Consider the following 26593-nt stretch of genomic DNA (forward strand, 5'->3'; position numbering starts at 1 on the left):
CCTTTTTTTTTTTTTTTAACATACTCGCCGTAACGAAACGGCAACCATCCGTTGCTCGTCGACTTATTTATCCTGGAAATTCAGATTTCCTTCAGACACCTTCGAATTTCGAATTGCAGCTCAATTCTCGAGTTCGAGTTGCGTAAACGAACAGCAAACTATTCCGTTGCGCGGATATGCATTTTCTTCCTACCGCTAAACAGTTTATTTAGCAAAGAAATATTAATAGTAATAATTACGATAACAAACGGACGAGGAAAATGAAAAGAGAAAAAGGAGAAAAAGAGCGAAGCGACATCAGGTTTTCCATTTCTTTTGCATTAAAGCAATACGATATTGTTTCGTAATTGATCTCAATACTAAGCAAGTGCGAGGCAAAAGTGAAAGAATAAAGAAAAGGTCAAGTTTTAAAACAATGGGTTATCTCTAGCGTCCAAGAGAAACGCGACTTTTGTTAAAAGAGAAGAAAGGGGGGAAAAAGAAAAAGAAGATGTCGAAGATTTAAAACGAACAAGACTCGAACGGTTTGTTCCATATTTTTATATGCGATATTATCTTATCGCAATTGATGTAGTACGCTAGTTAGTTAATTTAGTAAAATCATATACAATTTATTTTTTATGGTAATCGCGATTTAACAGAAAATTACCTATTCTTCAAACGTCTTTTTTTTTAACGCAACAATGTTTCACGTCCGATAATACGAATTCGTAAACTTCGAAGTCGTTTTTCCACTACGATCGATGTCATATTTTTGCGAATACCTATTTGTTTTATAACTTGTACGAGAGATACGTAAGCAAACCACAAGAACGGAGCAAACAGTATCCTATATTTAAATACGAGCGTCCTCTTTGTCAAATAATTGTCAGGTAATTGATCGTCTAAATGGTCTCGAATATTGCGTAAACCAGATCATTGTCGAAACTGCGTGCCTTCCTCTTTTCGATGTTATACATTTCATGCGTATTTTTACTATAAAAAAAAAAAAAAAAGAAAAAGAAAACGAGAAAAAGGAAAGAAAAAAGAGAAAAAGAGAACGATGAAACGAATACGAAACCTATGCACTAGTTTTTCAAGCATCGATACAAATTTCACACAGTCCGATGAAAATGCGTAATATGTACATACCGAACGATACGATAACTACCATTACTTACAAAAGAGAGAATAAGAAAGTAAAATAAAGATTTGTAATACGTTGTGGTGTAAGTGAAGAAAGAAAAGGATCGTATGACGAAAATGGGTGCCTGATCGAGCGAACGAGCGAAAGAATGAATGAAGGCCTTGGGTGAATTTAACGATTAAAACTGCCGTAAGTCTTTTTGTTTTGTCACGAATTTTCGTCGATCGAACGAGGTTGCTCGCTGGTATACAAAAGTATCTTTTCGCGCGTTAATTCCAACGTTTTTCTCAAATCAAAAAAACAGTTCATCGCGACTAATCATCGACCGAAAATTTCTTTTATTATTCTTTTATTATAGTTACTCTACCTAACTTGGTAATCTTCGATGTCATACGACGCGCGTTCGTATAGAATCGAAAGAAAACGTTGGGTTTCATTGAAAAATTCTTTAGATTCCGGCGATGGAAAGGAAAAATTGATAACGTATTCCCAAGATCTCCGAGTAGATTGCTAGTTTACGCGCACGGGAGAAAGATACAGGAAATGGAATTTAAGCATCTCGAATTTGTCGTGTATATTGTAATACGTATAAAGATAGAGGAGGGATAAAGGAAAAGAGAAATGACACCAACAACGCAAGATTTTATACGCAAGATTTACCAATATAGCACATCTGTAAATGATATTAAATGCTCTTTGCTGCACTCCAGCTCTCATCCAACTGTTCAAACGTCTGGCATTTTTCTTTTCTCTTTTTTTCTTTTTTCTTGATTTTTCCCCCCCTTTCGTCGATGGATCTTTGACCGAGAACCGATCATTTTCATGGATCTATCTGAAAGGCGATTACTTTAGATCTTTACGATACGGAGGGCAGTAAATAGCTAATAGAAAGTGAATAGAAATATTATTTAAAATAATTTTAAGAAGCAATAATAGTAATAATTTCATATTAATAAATATGTTAAAACTGCCTTATACATGTGTTGTATCAATTTATTTCTCAATCCTCTATTCAAAAGCAATTCGATTATTCTACGTGTGCGTTGTACGATATATTGTTTTTGTTAAAAGCGTTGCGTGCAATTAGCTTTAGTTCGAACTGTAGATGCTCGAACGTTTGAGACAGGAAATGGACGTGGACGTATTTTTGTACCATTGACAACATGTATGACCATCGTAGACGAGTAACAAGCACTCGATTAACCTTCGTTTCTATTTATATTGCCCTGAAATGCTAGAAAAAAACGGTAATAAAATTCGTTTGACTCTTTTAATCAATGCTATCTACCGTTAGAACTATCTCTGGTATAACTCGCCAATGTTTGCGATAGGTATGCGATGGTGATAGAAAGAATGGTGGTGCTTAAACGTATGAACTGAATTTGCCTGAATTTGATTTGATGATTTATCATATTTAGTATTTGCAACTACCTTTGTTTTGTTATTTCAGCCCCATGGACCCATCCGTACCTCCCAAGCACCCAGTAGTGAGGTACGTTGCTACATACCATAATACCATGGTCCACACATTCTAATTTCGTATTTTATCCATTTTGTTCTCTTCCGTTGTCTCGTTCTTTCTTTTTATTCTTTCTTTTCTCACCGCTTACTACTTCTTCTCTTTCTTTTTTCTTTTTTTCTCTTTTATTTTTTTTTTTTCTCAAGATTTCGTTCGTTATCGCGAATCATTCGAATCTGTATCTTTACTTGGATTATTCTTTATCGACGCTTAACTGCTATGTAAATCCATACAGTCTCATTACGACGTAGAATAGAGTGACGCCTCTTTCTGTAAAGCAATGTGTTCGTTATTCGAAGAGCAATGTTTCACATGTGTATCGATAGAAAAGCACCGATGTATATACTTGAAGCATACGTATACGATACAGATGCGTTACTTGCCACGCAATAATCGTAATTGCGTACTGTATACCGTGTACCGTATACGAACCAGCCGAACGATCGGCTGGATAGACAGCGATATACATGTCATAGGAACAGAACGTTCCTCGTTCAATTTTTCACATACTCTTTCTTCTTTTCTTTCTCTTTTATCTTACAGCTGTGTGATTATTTTAACTACATTAAAATGTATTAGGTCGGATCGATTATTTTTTTTTCCATATCTGACGATTCGATCGCGAGACGAGCAAGAAAAAAGGAAGAAAGTTTCTGTGTGTAATCGCGCCGCACGCCGATAATTCAAACGATGCGAAACGAAACGAAACGGAATGCAACGGAAGGACAAGGAAAAGAAATCGAACGTTAGAGAACCGCGATACACGCTGTTTCAAATTCGAAATCTTTGACCGTCTTTACGTATAATTGACACGTTTCTCGGGAAAATTGTTAGCTTTTTCTCCTATAGAAGTGTCGGTATGTATGCATGTGTGCACGCATGTCACGTTTTACGTTGCGTCTTTCGAATCATTCAATGATCTACGGCTTACGAAATCTTAATGCACGTGTTCCGCAACTATCGAGATCTCTGTGAACGACGAGACGGGAAATGGGAGACATGGATGCGATACGACACGAGAACGCAGAAAAAGAGCGGTAACGACAGATGAATGTTTGACGATTAATCGATACGTTTCAGTCGCTCGAAAATTTTCGTACGAACAACGCGTAACTCGATCGAGAAAATTTAATCTACAACGTCGAGTTGGACTCGTGATACGCCCTTCGGGGGTCAATCATAAACAACACGAGCATGAAACGTATGTTCTTCGAGCTACATACAGGCGACAAACACTTTTTCTTGGTCGCATTCGGAATTTAAATCGTAGGGCAAGGGGTTAAAACGTTCTTTTGTTACAGCGGAGCAACCACTAACGACGAGCAAGTTAAACCACGCAGTCTACGTTTCACTTGGAGTATGAAAACCACGAGTAGTCGAGATCCGAACGAAATCATGTCCGAAATTCGAAAGGTATTGCAATGGATCGTATATCCTTAAAATATCCTTTTAATATATTTGTTCGTGTGCCTCGTAGAGGAAATAAAGAAAAGAAAGAGTATAACGATGATTGTAGCGCGTTGTCTCGTAGAAACTCTGATATTATAATTTCGAATATCGTAACGACGAGCATAAAGGATTTACTAATGTGTGTCGATCGATTCTCTAGGTGTTGGACGCCAATAAGTGTCAGTACGAGCAACGCGAAAGGTTCCTGCTACTGTGCGCACATGGAGACGCGGCTACAGATAGCCAAGTACAGTGGGAGATAGAAGTCTGTAAACTGCCACGACTTTCTCTGAACGGTGTACGGTTCAAACGGATCTCAGGCACATCGATCGGCTTCAAAAACATTGCTAGCAAAATAGCGAACGAACTCAAGCTGTGACTGCCGACAACAGGCGCTCTATCCACTCGCGCCAACCCATAACGCTCTCGTGATCGATGACGCAAATTCACGGTTACCGACGACTTTCAGTTTTCCTTCTTCTGGGACTTTAACCTCGTCGACGATACTGATACCGACACCGATATCGATACCGATACCGATACCGATACCGATACCGATACCGATACCGATACCGATACCGATACCGATACCGATACCGATACCGATACCGATACCGATACCGATACCGATACCGATACCGATACCGATACCGATACCGATACCGATACCGATACCGATACCGATACCGATACCGATACCGATACCGATACCGATACCGATACCGATACCGATACCGATACCGATACCGATACCGATACCGATACCGATACCGATACCGATACCGATACCGATACCGATACCGATACCGATACCGATACCGATACCGATACCGATACCGATACCGATACCGATACCGATACCGATACCGATACCGATACCGATACCGATACCGATACCGATACCGATACCGATACCGATACCGATACCGATACCGATACCGATACCGATACCGATACCGATACCGATACCGATACCGATACCGATACCGATTCCGATGCCGATGCCGATGCCGATGCCGATGCCGATGCCGATATCGATGCCGATACCGATGCCGATGCCGATACCGATGCCGATGCCGATACCGATGCCGATGCCGATACCGATGCCGATGCCGATACCGATGCCGATGCCGATACCGATGCCGATGCCGATACCGATGCCGATGCCGATACCGATGCCGATGCCGATACCGATGCCGATGCCGATACCGATGCCGATGCCGATACCGATGCCGATGCCGATACCGATGCCGATGCCGATACCGATGCCGATGCCGATACCGATGCCGATGCCGATACCGATGCCGATGCCGATACCGATGCCGATGCCGATACCGATGCCGATGCCGATACCGATGCCGATGCCGATACCGATGCCGATGCCGATACCGATGCCGATGCCGATACCGATGCCGATGCCGATACCGATGCCGATGCCGATACCGATGCCGATGCCGATACCGATGCCGATGCCGATACCGATGCCGATGCCGATACCGATGCCGATGCCGATACCGATGCCGATGCCGATACCGATGCCGATGCCGATGCCGATACCGATACCGACGCCGATGCAGATGCCGACGCCGATACCGATATGGATACCGACACTGACACCGACACCGACATCAACGCCCATACCGATACCAATACCGATATCGATTCCGATTCTGATTCCAGTTCTGGATCCGGTTCTAACCCTCGTTCCGAAACCAATAACCGAGAAATATTCGTTTGAACAATTGCCCGAATTTTGTCCCAGTCGAACAACGAAAGTAACGTCGGCCGAATCAAACTCTCACACTGATCATCGATCTATCAACGCGTTACGTCGTCGTCCTGCTATTTACTCGGAAGCCTCGAAGATACTGTGATCCGTGACCGTTGAACGCGCGCGTATTCAAATACTCCCGAGTGCCAAAACGAAACGAAACAGTCGGTTCTTCGTGAAATCGTTACTGCACGCGGACCGATACAATGACAGGAAGATTGAGAGTGCGAGGAGAATGGAGTGTTTTGCCGATCGGACAACGATGAACGAAAGAATCCAATGGCCACGGAAATGGGAAAGAGGCGAGGCGAAAGGAAGAAGGAAAAAGGAGAAGAGAAATGTCGAATTATCATCGAACGCTACGATCGCGGTAACACGATTTTGACGTTCTTTTCGTTGGTATACAAAGGATAGTTCCTGACAACCTCGATACCTCGAGGGTATCGTACGCATCGTCGTATCGATCGTTCGAGACATGCTCGATCATGCACACGTTACACAGGAGCGGTGGCCTGTCGCGTTAGAACTTGAAACGCTACGCGTTTACAGTATTATATATTGAGAGTTATTTTATCGATGTTACAATACTGTTTCCGATGAAACTGAAAAATTGCCGTTTTGCGTAACTCAGGCCAATCTTATATTCGGTTACATTCTACCGTTTTAGAATTACGCTCGAGCTTTCTTTATTCTCGAATTTCTTTTCTCTTGCCGCTAAATCGTCAGGGCCGAAACTTGTTAATGAAAAACATATTACGTTCTATGTAAACTGTGCCTAACGACGCGTATCGATAGAATTGACAAACTGTCTTCTCTGCGAACAAGGTAGGGAACAAGGGGACGAAGAACCGCATTTTTCGGGGAAAAACGAATGTTCTAGAGCGAGACGTTCGATCGAGCGCGCATTGTGCAGAACATCTACTACGTCGTGAGTCTTTCTTTTCGCAACGTTCACTTTTCAAATTGTTTTATATGTGAAGAGCACTTAAGAAGACAAGCGGTCTCTTTGTACATAATCGATCAAACCATTCGAGTAATCTGTAAAGGAATACGTAGACTTTTACTCGTAACAAAAGCATCTTTACACACTTGTCATTCGTTGAAGGTTGATGGAAATTCAACCATTTCGAAATATTACGCGAATGTATCAACACGTCCGCGCCCAACCATTTATCCTTTCAAATATTTTTACAACACCTTACTTTTTTATCTATATCGTAAGTTTAAAAACTATGCAACATTGTAGGCATCAGCCAAATTAATTAATTAACGCGTTATTATTACTATTATTATTATTATTATTATTAATATTATTATTATTATTATTATTATTATTGTTATTATACATATTTTTATTTTTATTTTTATCAATAATGTACCAATAATATTACGACACAATGTTAAACGTGTCGGAACAAGATAGAGAAAGAGGAGCTACTAATTATCGTAACTTAAGGATTATTATTGATCGAATCCACTCGTATATATCTCGCGCGAGTAACGATGCAAGTAAGTACTTTGCTCCGAAGCGATTCCGGTATACCTAGCAAATATGCACGCGCGCACGACATCGTCGATAACGAGATCTGTTATTTCTACGAAGGATACTATGTAAGATTATATTTAAGTATTGTAATTGGCTATATACTATTACGCTATTTAACCTTTTATTCGCAGATGTATTCGCGGTTGAATGAACTTAAATTAGGAATTATTGTAAATGTAGAGGCGTCTAGAGAGACTTGGTGTATATACATAATATAATATACGAAGGTACTAAATTAACCAAATAAATGAAGCCTCATACACTATGAATGCAAATAAGAAATTTTAAAAACGGCGAAAAAAGGGAAGGAAAAAAAAGAGAAAGGAATAGCGGAGCTGAAAGAGGAAGAGGAGGAGGAGGCAAGGGAAAGAGAAGAAAAGACAAGAAGAATAGTGCAAACAAAGCAAGGAGAACAAAAGAGAGAAAGTTCGAGACTCGAGTAATCGCGCGATCCTTTTATATTTGCCTAAGATTGATCGTCTACATTACACAGCAGGCAATGACTAATTTATTTAAATAAATACAAAACTCGAATGATTTTTTCACGTTTCTAACACGCGTTAAAAAAAAAAACCACACGAACGTGCCTCCAAACGTCGAGCAAAATCTTCGTTTTCGATTCGATGAAAACTCTTCATTGTTCAGCGCATGTTTCTCCGGTGCATGGTTCTTTCGAGTCGCCGGAAACGACCGATAACGACCAAGTATTATTATCAACGATCTGTGACAATGTCGTTCTCGCGTTCGTAGAACGAATTCGCGAAAACTCAGTTTTCGATCTACGATTAACTACTGTGCGTATAGCGTTTAAGTGTAACTTCATCAATATCTTTTCCTTTTATGACCCAAATGAGTTGCAAGCAAATCGTCTTTCGACTAGTCTTCGATGAAGCTTCGTATTTTGAAATATTATTCGTATCGAGAGGCTCGATACGAATAATTATGCTATGTCGGACACGATTTTCGACGAATGATATGTAATACAGCGAACGGAAGATCCTTGTGACACAAGTCGAATCGCTGTCCGAATTACCGATCCGTAAACTCTCCCTTTGTCGATTCCTTTACGTATAAAAAAGAAAAGAAAACAAGAGAAAAGAAATGGACGTGGAAACAAAAGGAACAGATAAAAAGGGAGAAAGAAGAAGTTTGAAGCAATGGCAGACATGGAGAAGTAGAGAAGGAAGTAGTAAACGAAAAAAAGGGAAAAAAAAAGAATGTAGAATCTGTTCGCAATGATCACGCGTGTCAATGAAACAGCACTGTGTATAATTCCAGATGCAATCGTCGTTGTGCAAAAAAGACACGATACTGTAGAAAACTGTATCTTTACCATAGCAATTATGAATTAATGTTACAAAATAAGATCCTTCGGTAGCGTTAATGATATATCCCTGTAAGATGCAAGTAGGCGCGAAAACGGTATTCCACTGTAACGAAATAAATACACATTCGTTCGTGCGTTCGTTCGTGCGTTCGTTCGTGCGTTCGTGCGTTCGTTCGCTCGTTCGTTCGTTCGTTCGTTCATGAGTTCGTTCGTTCATGCGTTCGTTCGTTCGTTCATGCGTTCGTTCGTTCGTGCGTTCGTTCGTGCGTTCGTTCGTGCGTTCGTGCGTTCGTTCGTGCGTGCGTTGGTGCGATCGTGCGATCGTTCGTTCGTTCGTTCGTCCGTGCGTTCGTTCGTTCGTGCGTTCGTTCGTCCGTGCATTCGTTCGTTCGTGCGTTCGTTCGTTCGTTCATTCGCTCGCTCGCTCGCCGCTCGCCGCTCGCCATTCGCTTGCTTCGTCAAATAAATATGTAAATTGATGACCGATGCTTAAAAAGAAGAACTCGAGTTTAAGAGGAATACTAGTGGACAAATAAATCGTAAGATGGAAAAGCTGAACGGATGACACACCAGCGCAGCGATTCGAAACGGCGAGCGCATGGTTCGCTCGTGTCGCGCGTTTACCCTCATCGCGCCGCACCGCGAAACAAAAAGCTTTTGTGATTTTTCTATTATGTAAGTAGTAAAACGATAGAGGGAGAAACGAATACCGAATCTGATCCGGTCCGATCCGGTTCGATTCGATTTGATTTGGTTTGATTCGATACGGTTCGGTTCGGTTCGTCATCCATCCAGTGACATCACTTCGCCCTGCACGCACACATATATACACACACCTACACAACACACGGACAAACATATGCGACATACACGTAACAATTTGTAGATAGGTACGTACATACAGCTTTGCTAAGTGTTTTCTGGTGATCGGTATTTAGCCAACAAAATGTAGCAGAAACATTTATAATAAAATGGTAACACACATTGTTTCCCAATTCCTTTCAAAATTGTACACGCGCAACAGGGTAAATGTTCTATCCTTTTAAACAATTTTTTAACATGCCATAATGTTCTGTGATACGATCGCTCGAACAAGAATGCTAAAAAATGCAAATGGAAAACAAATTCAAGACAAAATTGAAAAACACGTCAATATATATTTCTTTATTTTTATTTATAAATCCGCGTTTTCATTACGAATATCCAAAACCTCGACTTTCTACAAAAATATGTAAAACACTTGTTTCCTGTTCACTGATGTAAAAGGAGAAATGTTAAACAATATATGACTCGAGGCAAAACAGAACATTTCATTTCTCAGAGAATAATAATGTCTATTTCTCACAAACATTTCTCAGAATCGTCATGGAATCCTAGTACCGTAACGTATCCTGTAATGCTCTTCGATAATACTTGCACGATATTTCTGGTTTTTCTTCTAGCTTTACCTATTCGTGTGTTAAGATAGATGGATAGATACGAATAGACAATTCCATGCGATTTTTACTTTAATGCATTAATTACATTAGTCTTTTACTTTTAATTACATTAATCTTCAAATAGAATAACATCTGTCGTCGAACTATTCGAATCTAATCTCATAAATAATTAAATTAGAGCTTTTTCTCGTCGCTATTTTGTCGCCACTTGCCTGTCTGTTCCGTGGCTGAACGAAACATAAACACTAGCAACAATTTTTTAAGTGAACGTACAATGACGGCACGCGCTTGCGGTTTCGTTGTATTTCGACGTGTTCAAGGAATAATCGAATATCTTCTAATGCAAGTATCTTACGGCACGCATCATTGGACCCCACCGAAAGGTTTGTAGTATAATCGTTCGTTCGTTTACTCGTTATTTCAGCACCTAACCTTTTAACAGAGTCGAATCTCTTTTTTGCGGACTATAGGAAACAACGGTACCGTTTCTACGTTTCTATGCATGTGATAGATTCCTATATTTTGTGTGCAGGTCATGTCGATCCTGGTGAATCAGACATGGAAGCCGCGCTACGTGAAACAGAAGAAGAAGCGGGCTTATTGGTTAATGATTTAAATATTTTCGAAAACGTGAAGGAAGAACAAAATTACGAAGCAAATGGGAAACCGAAAATTGTCATTTATTGGTTAGCAGAATTATTAGATCCTGAGAAACCAATTCGATTGTCACACGAACATCAAGCATTTAAATGGCTTCCACTGGAAGAAGCTTGTTCCGTAGCAAAGTATAAAGAAATGCAAAATACATTGAGAAATTTTAACGATTATATATTAAAAAATCTCTCTTAAATAGTAATATAGAGTTTCTACAAATCCTGATTCTATTGTTAAAATTGTTATCTTTTCTTTCAAAATGATATATATACGTATAAGATCTTCCCCGTAATCTCATTTGTAAGTTAATGGTAGTCATGGTGTTCGCAAATTTTTTTTTATACATTTCCTTATATATATAATCCAATCAAAGATAGTGTATTGAAATTTGTTTCTATCGTTTCATTGTCGATTCCCAAGGAATTGTTAACATTTGGCTTAAACATAGTTTTAATTTAATCATTTGTTCGAGTAATCGAATTCGATTTTTCGTGAGACTTCACGCTTTAATGTTGGTACGTATCACATCTATATACTTACTTACTTACTTATCTTATATATCAACTGGTATCAACTTATCAACGCATCGTCTCGCTTGACGTTCTTTTTATTTTTAACTCTTAGTACATAACCTCATTATTTCGATTGGAGCATCTCGTGAATAATAACAAATATGATTAATCCACTTCAAAGGTTATTTTCTTTCTTAAAGTATTGGTACTTTAGATACATGCTTGTTACGGAGTTATACATGGTTGAAGAATGGGAAAGAAACTTCATTAGTATCCTTTTAAAAATCTACACAAAAATATACACGAAACTTCATCAGTGAAAATTTACACGACCACGATATTATAACGTGTAAGTCTATATATTTCAAAAATGTTAACAAAGTATCGTGATGAAACATTTGAAAATTAATATGCTATTCCTATATTATATACAGATATATTTCTGATCACGTTGTTCTTTTCCTTTTTCTGGTTTAATTGTAAAATAATGCTGCCTGTTATACAATACGCATTACACTCAAAAGAAATATTGTCTTAATTCACTGTGTTTACTGTAAGACAATTATACTATGTTGTGTTTTGACTAAAGCAAAAAGAAATTATAACTTATACTAATATTGCATGTTAAACCAATAGTAAATTTCTACGTTCAAAGTTATGTATTAATCTGTTACGTTATTTTAATAAATTAAATTAATCTAATTAACGTTTTACTTTACAAATTAAATTAATTTAATTTATCATATAAAGAAATGCGCTTTTATATATCCAAGACCATGTGTGTTATATGTATAGTAAAATGTTAAGCATTCATTCTCTCTATACGTAATAAAATATTGGCATTTTTCAAAGTGTAATGTGATTGCTGATAATTACTCTGTCAAGGTCAAAGATAATTACATACATTTAGAACATATTCTTGCTATTTTCTGTATTTAATAACAGCAAACATTAACACAGACAGTTTTTCAATACAACCGGCATTTCATATAAATAGACAGAGCAAGAAGATCAAACTTTTCGAAAAATAAAAGTCAACAGGTATATGCTGATATAAAGCACCACAATGGTATTGGATTTCAGATATTTTTAATCCTTTTTAACCATAATTAAAATAATGTATAAACCAAATTATACTTCAAACGAATATCGATTAAATTAAATTACAAATAAATGTTAAAAAAAGACACGATAAGAAAGATTTCAATACTAAATTACATAAAACTTATAATATGCAATATTTTTCAAACTGCTATTTTAATGTATTTACATGGTACTGTTTTTTTTTCTTTTTTCTTATTTTTCAAATAACATATAGATGTATTTGTGATGCAAATGTAAGAGATCATGATAAAATGAAAAATGACAACTACTATGTCAATTATACTAATGTTTCGTTTTATGTAGAATATGCGTATGATTTGTTTGCTAATATGTATTGTGATCTTTCTATTAAGCGCAAAGTGTTCTGCAAACATAATTTTAATCTTTAACATTGTAATATTATAAACAAGGAAGTAGTAGTTCCAAATCGGCCTTTTTGCAAACTCTTAAATTAATTATCCGAAATATTTGCGATCATGGAGATACATATCGAACAAATGTAATTATAATCGGAAATATGCAATATATTACAACGTGAAAACAAAGGACGGATACTACCAGAAAAAATGAAATAGCTTTTTTCAGTTTTATAACATTCACGAAAAATTAATTATAGCTTTTATATATATATATCGATACCCGTGCAGTGATATTAATTCTGCTATTATATATAAGACATATATCACTGTAATAAAGTGATAGATGCGAATGCAAAATCAATAAAATAATGCCTGACAAACTCTATTAAATATGAATACAGAGATTTATATTAAAGGTAAATATGATATGGATCTTCCATCTGATTGTAAATCATTCTCAGTATCTAATCGCCTAACTCGTACTCTTTGCTTGTAGTGATACTCCTTGAGATAACTCTTAAGCGTCTTTGGCAATTGCAACTTATTTATACCATCATATGTCGTCCGTGTAGTAATTACTGCTCGACATAAGTGTTGTAAAGGAAAAGCAAAATTTCGATGAAATGGTATTGTAAGCATAGGTTCAAAGAACATAGAACACGATGGATGCTTATAATGCTCGATCAAACCGCACACCTGGAAAGAGTATATATTACATCGTATACCTCTATTTACATGTACTTTTTCTTATACTTATATTTTTAAAAATTCAATTATATTCCATACCGTTTCTGAAGCATAAACTCCCGGATCGTGCGAATCAAAACTAAATTTATGATTCCATTGTTCGATTCGGGCATGCAGAGATCGTCCATATTTTCGAAAACTAACAGAAAAAATAAATTCTTCCTGGGCCGAGTCACGTAACAAGAATGTACCTTCTTGCTTGCCTTCTAATAAACGTTCAGCTTCGTATCGATCCATTTTACCCCAATAAAAAGAACAAGCCGTAATTGATCTAAGATCTGGCACAAGACAATGAACATAATCAACCTGTGAAAATATATACAAATACGGGTTAATAATCACCAACCTAATTCAAATCAATTATTCCTTCTTTTCTGGTAAAAGTTAATCAATCTACCTGCGTATGCGCTGGCCTCTCGATATTTGGAATTAACGTAAAGTCGATTTGTGATAACGCTGTCAAAGCAGCAGCTTGTATACCGGCATGCGCCTGGAACAAAGCTGCCAAACTGTCTACTGTTATTCCATTTGGATGTACTTGAATTGCCGAAGGATAATTAGGTTTATAACCCGGAGGAGGTTCGACTCCCTCCTCCATTTCTCGTGCACGTTGTAGTCGTGCTCTTTTGTCACAATCCTGTAATGCATACTATTAAGTACTAAGTTTAATACACAAGTTTATTACAGATGCAATAAGACATACTTCCATTGGAAATTCCTCTGGATTGAATCTTGAAAGGTCGATCACAGGGCTGGGAGGAAGCGGTCGTAGCACTGGACTTTGAGGAGCAGACCGACTATTAAATATAACACCAGCTCCCATAGGGTGTTCTTCGGTTCTTCTATAACCAGTGCAAACACAATCTAAACTATTATTTCCTTGACCAGGAATAATATCTGTACTTTTAGAACTTTTATTCTTAGCACAGTTAAATTTTAATACCCAGCTACTTCGTTTCTTTTTCGAAGATAAAATATGAGTACACACTGGACTTTGATCCTTATTACGTTGTTTACCTAATAATATTAAATTTCATATCGATTTATAACACAAATTAATAAAATCCACAACAAACATATAAACATGAGAAAGACAAAAAATATATTTTTTACCTTTTCGTTTTCCAAATGATAATGTTTTAGAAGATCTTCTTAAAGGAGGATTTATAGGACTATCTTCAGAACTACTACTAGTATTACTACCCCCAGAACTACTACAACACGCTTCCTGTTGCTTAAAACATATTTCCTTAGTAATATTTCCATTATTATAAATCTTTTTTGAATCCTGTGTCTCGATTGGTTGACTGTATAAAGTTTCAAATTTAGAATTATGATTATCTAGGTCTAAATTTAAATTATCATTATCCAAACTCCCATCTGTCTTGCATTCTTCGTGAAGAATCAAACTTAAATTCAATAAATTTTCTATATCATCTTGATTCATCATTTCTAATTGCGTTGGCTGGATAACATTAGTACATGTTTCGGAAGACTGCCTTTCACCATCCATTCTAAAAAATTCCCTGAGACTAGCGAAATGCTGTCCCATTATTGAATGGATTGACAGGCATCTTATTGCCCTCAAAAGTATTTCATTTCCATTTCTCCTCTACAGAAATGTTATTAACACTTTTACGTTATACAATATCATTGTATTATTATATCAGATAAATTTGCCAATCGATTCAATCGAAGGAGGTCTCGTTTATCTACAACAAAGTATACTATTTCAAAATCAATTAAAATAGAAGACTCTCTAGTTTTAAAATATTGCAAGTAATTGTTATTTCCCTGTAAAACAATTATTTATTCTTTTTAAAGTAAAATGGCATCAATTTTTAACAAAAGGAGACTTATTTAATACAAACATATATTTCATCTACTTTAGATATGAATTTTAATTACATATACATATTTACCAGCAATATAAAAATCCTATAGCATAATATCTTCACAAAGGCTATAGAAAAGGATTATTCAGACGTTCATAATGAACATTTCTTAATGGCAGCTAGTTGAAACACGTCCAGACAAGTTTTGACAAGATTTCCCTCTTCAATTTAAGCACGTGTGTCGACAAATATTTTTAGTCTTCACCAAAGTACGTATTTCACAATACAATTGAAGACATATCTTAAAATATAACACACTTCTCTCTCAATTAATGTAATGAAAGGAGTAAATTGTCAAAACATCACCTAATGTATCGTCAGCCATTTTCCCCAACTGATTCTCTCTTGTGCATCATTGGTAAGATACAAACTAGATAGCGACTCACGCATTCGACAAAGAAAATATATTTTAGATTCACAAATAAATTATAATATTATACGTCAAATGTCTTATAAGGCTATATTCATTTAATGTTTATAAACGTTCTTGATCATATATCCTAGAAATTGATATAAAGAAAAATGCAATTTACAATGAAATCAAATAAATGAATGTAGATAGAACATTATGGTTAAGTAAGTGAAATAGCATTTTTTCCATTATTGACAGATCTTTATGAGATCACTCTTATCAACTTGTGACAAAATGATAACAGCAAAGTTTTGTGTAAATCGAATATTATTGAAATAAAGGAAACTGTGCTTTTTCAAGTGAAATAATTGAATTTAACAATGGAAATTAATAAAAAGTACACAGTATTAGTAACCGGATTTGGTCCATTTGATAATCATATCGTTAACGCTAGCTGGGAAGCTGCAAAGGAATTAAATAAACTATGCATTAACTCGAAAGAGTTGATGGATGTTGAAGTAATCGTAAAAGAGATTCCAGTTTCGTATGAAGATGTAACTAAATATGTACCAAAGTTTTGGCAAGAGTATAAACCTATAGTAAATTTTGATTTGTAATCAAGTTACACCTTACCACTCGAATAGCAACTTTCTATTTTCCCTTTCTTTTTTGTTAGGTGGTTCTACATTTAGGAGTAAGTCGCCAAGCACGATGTTTAACTATAGAATGTCGTGCTCATAGTAATGGTTACTTAAGAAAAGATATATTTAACAAATGTCCAGACGAAAGTAATATTGAATCAGAAATTTTTGAAACTAAAATCAATGCCAAACAAATTTGTAACATAATTAATGAAAGTTCAGACAAAACAAAATGCAATGCTTGTATTTCATACAATGCAGGAAGATATTTATGTGAATACATATTTTATAAATCTCTACAGATTGCACCTAAAAAAACACTATTTGTTCATGTTCCAGATTTCAATCAGTATTCAAGTGTACAAAGTGCAAAAGGTTTATATGAAATTTTATATTATATTATCGAGGATATGAAAAAACAATAGACAATAAGCTTTGTAATATAAAAATTATAATTGTATGTGTGTATCTCCAAAGTATTTAATAAATCACTATTTAAAATACTAAACTTATTCTTAATGTAAAAAAATGATTGTTATTTTATATAAATATATATATATATATATATGTCACAGATATGTTGTTACTTCATCTACGATCCTCCATGTTGAAATCTAGTACGTGCTGGTGGTATATTGTATCTAAGCTCTAGAAACTCTGGTTTCCTTATCAATGAAGCTACATGACCCATTTGGATTGTACAGTCAGGATTAAGATTTGGAGGTAATAATGTACACTCTCGTTCTAAAATGCAAGCCACTGCTTCTAGAAGTTCTATAAATCCCATTGATGATGCAGCTTTACGTAATCGATTCACCTCCTGCAGAAAGATATAAAAATATTATGAATAAGAATATTCGCAACAATTTTGTGTTGTCTCTTATTACTTTACCTTATAGAAGTTTTGAGTTTTCTCAGGTAACTTTCTTGCATGCCTTAAAATTTTCTGAATATCTGACTGTAACCCGCCTTGACGAATCCAAGAAGGTCCACTTTGAGTATAACTCCTTTTGTCATTTGGCCTAACTGGAAAACTAACAGCAGTACCTTTAGCTGCATCAATAGGACCTAAATTGCTGAAATTACCTAACCAAGGCACAACATCTAAACCTGGTTCTAATACTGTTAACATTAAATTTGACTTTTTTTTTGTATCTGCCCATGAATATATAAATCCATACCATTCACTGTTTAACAAACAGAGAGCTACCATATTTTCAACCTATAGAAAACATCTATTCTATAATTTCTATATAATTAAAAAATATTGAATTTGTTGAAATTTTGTTACCTTTAGTGCTCCATGTAATAACACGCAAAAGGATGGTACTTTTCCTTCATCTCCATTCTCATCCGTATCCGAATCTTCTTCTAAAGATATTCCTTGCATGCTTGGACTCTTTTCTGTGGCTAATGGTAACACTAAATGTCTAGATATAGCACTAGGACTACCAACATCTGCTACCGATATAAATCCACAAATTTCTATGGTTTTTGATATCATTAACCCAGATGTTAATTCAAAATCTGTCTTCTTAGTGTATGGCTGAAATGTAACAACTTTGCTTAAAACCTGAAGTAAGTTTCCTTTACATGTTATTATTTACCATAGGTGCTGGTGAAAGAAGAATGCGAGAACCCAAATTTCCACACTTCAAATATCCTTGAAAAGACACATAATTAGCTTCTGATAATTTCTGAAAACAAGTTGTGACCGAATGTTTTGAAAGTGGAGCTTCAGGCACTAATACTACGCTATCACCACCAGCAAGATCAACTAAACGTTGGTACAGTGGTAAACCAGCGTGTAAACCAGCATCTGACAAAAGATTAAAATTACTTAACATATTTAAGACTACTGAAATATTGCATGATCATATTATAACATACCTTGTTGTGATGCAAGGCATATAACGCTTAATTTTCCTGGATAAGGAAAAGGTAGTGGAAATGGATTTACATCTCTTGTTACATTTAAGGAATTCAAAGAATCACCTAAAGACATCGGTCCTACTCCAGGATTACCATCAGTGATTAACACTACTTGACAAGCAGTAGTATTACCCCATTCTGCCATAATAACATTATTAACACCATGAAGAGCAGTTTCAATACAAGTCTTGTCACATTCTTCGATATTTTGTAATTTTGAACGTATGCTATCATAATCACGAGTGAATGGGCAAATAACTTCGTACAATGAGGAAAACACAACCTAAAGTAAAATGAAAACATACAAGTAATACAAGTAATAAGGAACTATTTATTATTGAGAAAGGACTTACTAAAGCCACAAATTCTAATTTTGAGTTTGCTTGCAAATAATGTAATAATGCATTTATGCCATGTACAGCTAAGTTATGTCTTGTTAATTGTTCAATTTGATTATTTTCACCAGATCCGCTTCCTAATATAGGACGCCTCATTGATAAAGACACATCTAGTGCTATAACTGTTGGCATCTTTATATATTACTAAACAAAAGTTTTAATTTCCTTTATATCAACACAATATTTATCCGCATTTCTTTCGATATTTATCAGCTAAAAAATAACGTAGTCATTATTCGAAAATTTTAGGTTAGAACTTTCAAACGTTGTCTATACATATGTGTGTGTGTACACCGCACACACACGCGCGCGCGCGCGCGCGTATATTACTTCGTAAATATCATTTTCCATTCAACAGTATTTTGTTCTGTTTTGTGTTTTTATGTTATTATTTTATATCTTATAATCTTTTTGTTCAGTCAATTCAGCTTTAATCATTTGTCCTACGATAATACTGCATATTGCGCAATTGTTTTTGTCTTATAACTTATTTTGTCAGATATAAGACAAGCTTTTATCATGATATTTATCTTACAGTAGATGTATGTAATAACAGATTGTACTAGGGATGAGTATGAAGATCGCCAATGCAATGTTAAAAAAGTCAACCAAAATATGCGCACTAAGAATGAAAACCTCTAGCGGTCACCAGCCGAACTCTACGCATATTTCTTCTCCGGTGCTTGGTAGGAGTAACATGCGTATGCACGGCGAGAGGGGAAGTGCATTCGTACCGTCTACCGGAGAAAAATGTGCGCACTGTATAGGGTGGGAGTTGCTGCAAAAGTAGACCTGTCAGATTAGTCTTCAAAACATCCATTGCCGGGAAAAATTATGAATAGAAATTTTTTAGCATAAACTGATTCGGTACATTATTATCAATGAAATTTATGTGTTTGGGACTCTTGTGAAAAGTTGGGCGCCATTGTTAAAAATGCACATGAAGGTGTGAAAGTGATTTTACCGCACCTAAGAAGAAACATAAACATTGAAAGTAAATTGCATTTTGTTATTGATTACAAACATACTGGGGACAGGAGCAATAATCATAATACCAAAAGCAGCTGCAGCCTCCAACAGCAACCAGCAGCAACGATTTTCATGGAAACACATAATACAATGAAAGTAAAAAATGAGATTACTTATTTTAAGCTACTTATACAGAATGTATTTGGAAAGAGTTTCAATAAATCAGAATAATTCTGCAACATTTTACAATCTTGTTATTTATTCTTTTCAGTATCGAATCCCACAAAAACCCACCAAAATTCAAAAAATGAAATCGAAAAATGGCGGAGAACATGCGGAATTTAAAGAGGAAGAAATTTAAGAGGAATTTAAAGATAACACTAAACTCCAAGAATTATCGAAATAGTGTCACCTTCTATAGGATCATATCCTCTTCATACAAAATCGCTTCATAAAGTTCAAAGTTCTGGTCAAAATCTCGAAAATTTCAGTTTCGAAAAATTCCTGGAATATGACGTCATTTTCAAGATGTGGAAATTTCCCCTCTTGTCGTATATACACAGGTTTCTCCCATCAAAAGTACCAACTGCACTAGAGAGAGAAATGTGCGTATAGTTCAGCCGTTTGACCGCTAGAGGCAACAATTCTTGGAACTCATTTTTGGCTGAATGTTTTCCATGCTCATCGGCGACTATCGTATTGAATACGATATTTTCGATTTTGGTGAATCTGAAATGTGTGCGTCATCAGCTGATTGCGTACTATCAGCTACGTGACCAAAAGAAAACAATTCATTGTTAGTGCAACGATCTGTTTATTGTATGTGTTTGTAATTGAATCAACGGCTATCCCAAATAGTGGTGTCAATTATACAATATAAATTGAAATGTACAATTTTAATGTCATTGCATATCTAATCAGTGGAAGAGTTTAACATAAAATGCGTTTATATCTTGTTATATACACGATTATTTCTTTATCTTGCTTTCTATCTGTAAAGTCGTGGCATTCTAGAAATAAACAAATATCTCCCGTTATACTTGGTAATTATTTTTCATTATATGAAGTAATTTCGTAATGCATTATTTTGAACATTGAAATTAATATAATTATTGTATTAAAAGTTCCAGGCGATGGTGGCAGTCAAGTGGAAGCAAAAATCAACAAAACCACAGTGGTACATTATTTATGTGAGAAAGTTTCTACTGAATATTTTAATATCTGGTTAAATTTAGAATTACTTGTACCAGTCATCATAGACTGCTGGGTAATTGTTGTCATATTTTATATTTCTTATACTTTTAATAGTATATAACAAATTATTTATTTATTATGTCTACTGCATCCTAGATTGACAATATGAAATTAACTTATGACAATATTACAAGAACAACAAGAAATCAAGATGGTGTTGATATACGTATACCAGGTTGGGGTGATCCATTTGTTGTTGAATATTTAGATCCAAGTAAAGCTTCTCCTGGTGCATACTTTAAAGACATTGGTAACATGCTAGTGAATCAACTTGGATACGTCAGAAATCATTCTTTACGTGGTGCACCTTATGATTTTAGAAAAGCACCTAGTGTGTATAATTCATTATTAAAATATATATTACATAGTTGTGCTTACATGATATCATTATATTTTAATTTTATCATGATTCAAAAAGAAAATCACTTTTTTAGATGAAAATGAAATGTTTTTCAATAGATTGAAAGATTTGGTTGAAGAAACATATAACAATAATAATCAAGTCCCTGTAACATTACTAGCACACAGTATGGGTGGACCAATGTCACTTATATTCTTACAACGTCAATCTCAAAAGTGGAAAGATAAATACATCAATTGTCTGATTACTCTTTCAGCTGTTTGGGGTGGCAGTGTTAAAGCACTTAAAGTCTTTGCAGTTGGTATGAAGTACGCACAATATGTAGGCATGTCATATATATAAACAATTATACTTTTATTAATCCCCTCTTGTAGGAGATGATTTAGGCGCATACCTTTTACGCCAAAGTATTCTGAAAGATGAACAGATAACTAGTCCTAGCTTAGGATGGTTATTACCATCAAGATTATTCTGGAAAGACACAGAAATATTGGTACAGTCAGAACAAAAGAACTACACATTACTCACATTACAAGATTATCTGATGTAAGATATACTATATACGATAATTAATGAATTATGTAATTATTAGTATTAATAATATTTCAATAGTTTTCTTATGTTATTAAAAATGATATTTATTAAATCTTGTAGAGATATAAATGTTCCAAATGGTTGGGAATTTAGGAAAGATAATGAAAAATATCAATTAGATTTTACTGCTCCAGAGGTTGAGGTTCATTGTTTATATGGAAGTGGCATAGATACAGTAGAAAAGTATGTTAATTCTATCCTTATCATCAGTTTAATAGCAATTTACAAGCTTCCTCGCATGTTTACATATAACTTATTCCTAGGTTATATTATAAGCCTGGTATATCAATAGAAGGAACTCCTCAGTTAATTCCTGGTGATGGTGATGGTACTGTAAATTTAAGAAGTTTAGAGGGTTGTAAGTATTGGCAGGGTAAGCAAAAACGGAAAGTTTATTCTCAAGTCTTCCCTGGTGTAAATCACATGGAAATTCTTAACAATAGTTCTGTATTAAATTATATCAAAATTCTTTTAAAAGTATGATATTATTCAAGGAATTGTGTCTTTAAATATAATTTACAGTGTAATTGCCAAATCAAATAATTAGAAGATGTAATAAATTGTAGAAATACGATAATGATCACGATAAGAAATTACAATTAGAAATAATAATCTTTTGATTATGTGTACATATATACAACTATTAGTATATTTTCCATTAAGTAAATATTAATATTAGAAAAATATAATAACACTCCAGCTTTGTACTCTTGTTTATCTATGGCTAAACAGTTACAAAGATATATTATAGCTTTTATTTATTTTATACTTTTAGACATTGATATTACTTTTGAAATTTTATTCTTCATTATAATATCTATGTAATATGTTAAAAATCTATTAGCATATTTTTCCTATCTTAATATCTCAGGTACAAATTCATTTAGAACATACATTATATGATTTTTCTATTTATAATATAACTTAATTTGTTTACATTTAAATCTTAACAAAGCCTTTGAAAGTACAAATTGTTTACAGCAATATATATTTCTTGTAATAAGTCTCAGATAAAAATAACACACGACAAAGAGAAATGTAACTGAAAATGTATAAACGGAAATAAATAAAATTATAAAATTACATTTTTTATTAGTAACCATTAATTTGTTGTTATACTAAGTTAATTCTTACTTGCAAATTTGAATATATACATACTTGCATCACAGATCGTAAAAATACGATAATAATCTAAACAACAAATATATCTTTCACGTTTAAAAATTCTTTTTTAATGTTTCAAAATATACATGTTACAGATATATTTTTTTGCAAGCACATGTATGCTTTGTCTCTGCCCTTCCTTTCAATCTCAAAGATCTGTTTACATTTCTGACACTGTAAATATATGTGCACAAAAGGTTCATATCGATTTCAAAGAACACAGCATAAAGGCAGCACAGGAATGCTCAATATGTTCCTTATAACACATTCAGAAACAAATTCGTTTAATCACTGATTAATAAGATTACCAACGGTCCTTATCACGTGTATTTTATAATAGTACATCATTATTTCATTATGTTTGTGTGCCCAACAATTTGTTTTATTTACCAAACCAATGGCATATAAATAAAATGGAATTTTGTTTCAAGGACACAGAAATGAATCTATTATCTAAATAGATTATGTTCATTTAATGTCAGTTAAGACCAGATGAAGATCTTAAAAAGGCATACAATCCCAGAGCCAAAATAGTTACTACCGTGATCGTTTTGTAACTTCTGATACGATACGGTATTCTTGGCGCTGATTTTACAATTCTGAGTTGACGTTGCTTTTCTCTTTCTTGACGACTTGCTTCTGCCTTTGCTTTCCATTCTTGTTCTTTACATTTTCGTTTTCGATCGAATTCTCTAACATCGTTACTTATAGATTCAGGTGGATATTCACGATATAAATTTTTTGCTTCAACTAGAAGCGTTTCAAAAGGTAGATCGTCCGGTAACTATAAATAAAAATAATTCTTATGTAAAATAAACAGACTTTAGTGCATTTTTACTTTATTAAACATTACTCACAGTACATAAAACTTTATGCGTGTGACCCATATCAGGTGTAGTATTAAAAATTTCTGTTGCTCTATGTGCTACGATCACAGTACTTAGATAAAGAGGCATCAGTGGGGGACTGCCAAGAAAGTAATCAAATAATCTGTGTAACAGTTTTCTATTTTCCGCATACTTGTGCGCATACCATGTTGTATATTCAGCCAATGCAAAATGCGGAAATAATTCTACACTATAACATAAAATAGATTCAATTTAAAATATCATGTAAAATTTGTATTTATCAAATATATATAATATATGTTTATATTATACAAACTTTTCCAAGTGTTCTAATAAGGTGGGATGCACTCTCTCCAAGAGTGCAAATATGTAAAATAATTCTTGATTCACTTTTTCCATTGTTTTCTCCATAAATCTTTCAAGAAATTCTAAAGAAATGCTTTCAAGTACACGCAAACCTTTTTCTAAGCCCATGACAAGAAGTACAGTTGCTGCTATATCATTATATCCCTGGTAATAACTAAGTACGTATTATTTTATTTTGTATTATCAACATACATATGTCTATAGCAAGCTTTCCCACAATTATAACAATATGGAAATGTTGCATGTGATGTGTAAATGTATATATAATACTAACTTCAACATAGAATGTTTGTGAAGAACCCAACACATTAATTGTGTTAACTGTTCGTGAAAATGATCAATCTCATGTTGTGTAGCATTTTGCGAAATATGGCTGCCACTGCGTGCTACATCCTTTAATATTTGTTGGTAGACCTCATTTGGTATATGACTATGTATAGTTTCTAGTCCAGTTACAGAAAAAGTGGTTTCTTCCGAGAGCCGCAATAGTGTTGGCCACAAAGCTCTTCGTATATCATCTATAGATCATCTTTATGACTACAAGATTTAATTACACGATATAAAATTATTTTCAATAAGGAACCTATATATAAGTGTATGTTTTACTATCTTAAATAAGTTTGTACAATACAATTTTCATTTAGCAAAGGTATAACAACAAATTACATTGTATTATTCATGTAGAGGTTTCTTATTGATAATAATGCATGATCATGTCAATAAAATACCATTAACTAAACCCTCACTGCTGCAACCCAGTAGCTTCAGTTCTCCTAATGTTAGGTTCGGATTGGCGACGCTTCCTCGAATAACACTTATCTTCATCCGTTCTCTATTCGTCAATGGCTCTGTATCACCAAAATTATGTTCTAATAAACTGTTATCGTCCTCGTGATTTAACGCTCCGTTTTGTTTACCTGACAAACTAAAATCTGCGATGTCAGGTATTTGCGGCATAATGTTATCGCACCATGCCTTCGTAGAATCGGACATTCTTACAAGAGGTACATCACTTTTCGTATCAGAAGTTTCTTCTTTTGATACAAAATTTACTGTTTCAATTACATTCCTTCGCCTAACTTTTAGGTTAGGCTTTTCAATAGGATCTGACATCTCCGTAATTGTTTCTGGGATATTGGAATCCAACGATATTTCGTCTTCCTCGGGCTCCATGTTATTCGACATAAATTCATACCAAAAATTTTTTAAAACGATGTGCCATTATACGAAAAATTTACAGAGATCTCCCGGAACTTCTGACAGAACAATGACAATCTGTCAAGAATGACACGCATTGATCACCGTCACTCACTTTTAAGAGAAGTTGCTTATTAATTGAAATTGAGCAGACGCTGACGTGGCTCATCATTTCTCTTGCTTTTATGTTACCACAGATAAGGTATAAAATAGATATATTACATGGCTTGAGTTATCATAAAATCCTTTTAACATTTTAATGTCGCACTTTTAATTTCTAACATAACTGATCTAGTATAAAGTAAGATTACGTATATATAACATATATGTGTAATCCTTGCCTATGACTAGCGTTACCAGATATGTACTCTATGAATACAAGATTCCATGAAACGATTTGATCTTGGACATATCATGGCTTTAGTATGTAGCGCCACTATCGTTCGACCAGTGTACTTCACTTCCCTGTATTCCCCTTAGCCCTCATTTCACTAATAGATACGATGTGATATAACTGTATAAGTACATATTCTTTATCCATAATAATAAACTAAACGAGAGAAATGTTAGAAATATTTTAAATTCACTATTCCCTTTCTGTGAACTTCATTAATCATTACTTCATATTACCTCATATTACATTTATATACGTATTTCAGTAACACTATTTTCATTTGCTGTAGTTAACCTTTTTGAATTTCAAGCAATTTGTATTACTATTTTGCTATTCGTATATCGTATTACATACATAATATAACAATATATTTTTGTATTACATTATTAGTTTAGTCTCTTATAAACTCCACTTTTTGAACTTTGCGCCATTTTCCCTTAATACATCAGTCGAACGATAGCGGCGCTGGCATATATAGTCTCTTTTAATTTGCTTCAACTGCGGTATAGCTGGTTTATGGTAATCATATTTCGTATAAACAGTATATATTATACTAGACTATACATATCAGTGGGCAGAGGGCATATAAACATGTCTCAACAATCATATACCGAAAGCATAGAAGAAACCATCTGAAAATTCAATATAAAAAAAGTAACAAACAATGCAAGAAGG

General features: G+C 34.6%; 8 protein-coding genes and 1 long non-coding RNA gene across 30 annotated transcripts in view; 4 read left to right on the forward strand and 5 right to left on the reverse strand.

Annotated features, from left to right (window-relative positions):
* LOC100741266 (serine/threonine-protein kinase MARK2) overlaps positions 1 to 4713 on the forward strand; it is a 56918-nt gene extending 52205 nt beyond the window's left edge. For 6 of the 20 annotated variants that reach the window (XM_012389557.3, XM_012389558.3, XM_012389559.3 and 3 more), the window contains 3 exons: positions 2577 to 2618; positions 3947 to 4058; positions 4255 to 4708. In XM_012389557.3, coding sequence (XP_012244980.1) covers positions 2577 to 2618; positions 3947 to 4058; positions 4255 to 4473 — 373 coding nt within the window. In that variant the 3' untranslated portion in view covers positions 4474 to 4708. Of the gene's footprint in view, positions 1 to 2576; positions 2619 to 3946; positions 4059 to 4254 lie in introns of all 20 variants that reach the window. The other 14 variants (XM_033322634.1, XM_012389555.3, XM_033322635.1 and 11 more) reach the window with 7 other exon arrangements.
* On the reverse strand, positions 1676 to 3705 carry LOC112213414. Its single transcript, XR_002947310.2, has 2 exons — positions 2558 to 3705; positions 1676 to 2360 (listed from the first exon to the last, which is right to left on the reverse strand). It is a non-coding gene; the product is annotated as an uncharacterized LOC112213414 (long non-coding RNA).
* On the reverse strand, positions 4560 to 5733 carry LOC112213424 (glycine-rich cell wall structural protein 1-like). The gene is made up of 2 exons (XM_024369933.1): positions 5064 to 5733; positions 4560 to 4600 (listed from the first exon to the last, which is right to left on the reverse strand). Exons 1-2 carry the CDS (start codon positions 5731 to 5733, stop codon positions 4560 to 4562), a joined length of 711 nt encoding a protein of 236 aa, XP_024225701.1.
* Positions 5734 to 10315: 4582 nt separating this feature from the next.
* Positions 10316 to 13014, forward strand: LOC100743272 (bis(5'-nucleosyl)-tetraphosphatase [asymmetrical]). The gene is made up of 3 exons (XM_003492027.4): positions 10316 to 10560; positions 10710 to 11613; positions 11778 to 13014. Exons 1-2 carry the CDS (start codon positions 10452 to 10454, stop codon positions 11024 to 11026), a joined length of 426 nt encoding a protein of 141 aa, XP_003492075.1. The 5' UTR covers positions 10316 to 10451; the 3' UTR covers positions 11027 to 11613; positions 11778 to 13014.
* On the reverse strand, positions 12420 to 15803 carry LOC100743153 (suppressor of cytokine signaling 5). 2 transcript variants are annotated; one of them, XM_012389623.3, is made up of 6 exons: positions 15476 to 15803; positions 14667 to 15265; positions 14257 to 14570; positions 13951 to 14190; positions 13593 to 13859; positions 12420 to 13502 (listed from the first exon to the last, which is right to left on the reverse strand). In XM_012389623.3, the coding sequence occupies exons 2-6, from the start codon at positions 15103 to 15105 to the stop codon at positions 13212 to 13214; spliced, it is 1551 nt and encodes a 516-aa protein (XP_012245046.1). In that variant the 5' UTR covers positions 15106 to 15265; positions 15476 to 15803; the 3' UTR covers positions 12420 to 13211. The 2 variants fall into 2 exon arrangements, with proteins under 2 accessions (XP_012245046.1, XP_012245047.1); XM_012389624.3 differs by having other exon boundaries at positions 15462 to 15801.
* Positions 15804 to 15978: 175 nt separating this feature from the next.
* LOC100741390 (pyroglutamyl-peptidase 1) lies at positions 15979 to 16944 on the forward strand. The gene is made up of 2 exons (XM_003492095.4): positions 15979 to 16399; positions 16477 to 16944. Exons 1-2 carry the CDS (start codon positions 16181 to 16183, stop codon positions 16864 to 16866), a joined length of 609 nt encoding a protein of 202 aa, XP_003492143.1. The 5' UTR covers positions 15979 to 16180; the 3' UTR covers positions 16867 to 16944.
* On the reverse strand, positions 16903 to 19071 carry LOC100743033 (integrator complex subunit 14). Its single transcript, XM_012389625.3, has 6 exons — positions 18727 to 19071; positions 18332 to 18656; positions 18049 to 18260; positions 17733 to 17987; positions 17334 to 17663; positions 16903 to 17261 (listed from the first exon to the last, which is right to left on the reverse strand). The coding sequence occupies exons 1-6, from the start codon at positions 18901 to 18903 to the stop codon at positions 17034 to 17036; spliced, it is 1527 nt and encodes a 508-aa protein (XP_012245048.1). The 5' UTR covers positions 18904 to 19071; the 3' UTR covers positions 16903 to 17033.
* Positions 19072 to 20373: 1302 nt separating this feature from the next.
* LOC100743392 (group XV phospholipase A2) lies at positions 20374 to 22692 on the forward strand. Its single transcript, XM_003492028.4, has 7 exons — positions 20374 to 20783; positions 20865 to 21007; positions 21091 to 21325; positions 21429 to 21656; positions 21730 to 21901; positions 22010 to 22132; positions 22213 to 22692. Exons 1-7 carry the CDS (start codon positions 20681 to 20683, stop codon positions 22430 to 22432), a joined length of 1224 nt encoding a protein of 407 aa, XP_003492076.1. The 5' UTR covers positions 20374 to 20680; the 3' UTR covers positions 22433 to 22692.
* Positions 22693 to 23158: 466 nt separating this feature from the next.
* Positions 23159 to 25891, reverse strand: LOC100743512 (TBC1 domain family member 20). 2 transcript variants are annotated; one of them, XM_003492029.4, is made up of 6 exons: positions 25245 to 25891; positions 25056 to 25175; positions 24602 to 24845; positions 24278 to 24481; positions 23971 to 24190; positions 23592 to 23897 (listed from the first exon to the last, which is right to left on the reverse strand). In XM_003492029.4, the coding sequence occupies exons 1-6, from the start codon at positions 25510 to 25512 to the stop codon at positions 23592 to 23594; spliced, it is 1362 nt and encodes a 453-aa protein (XP_003492077.1). In that variant the 5' UTR covers positions 25513 to 25891. The 2 variants fall into 2 exon arrangements, with proteins under 2 accessions (XP_012245079.1, XP_003492077.1); XM_012389656.3 differs by having other exon boundaries at positions 23159 to 23897; positions 25056 to 25512.
* Between the last annotated feature and the right edge of the window lie 702 nt (positions 25892 to 26593).

Source organism: Bombus impatiens, unplaced genomic scaffold, assembly GCF_000188095.3.
Source record: "Bombus impatiens unplaced genomic scaffold, BIMP_2.2 scf_0647, whole genome shotgun sequence".
Taxonomy (NCBI): domain Eukaryota; kingdom Metazoa; phylum Arthropoda; class Insecta; order Hymenoptera; family Apidae; genus Bombus; species Bombus impatiens.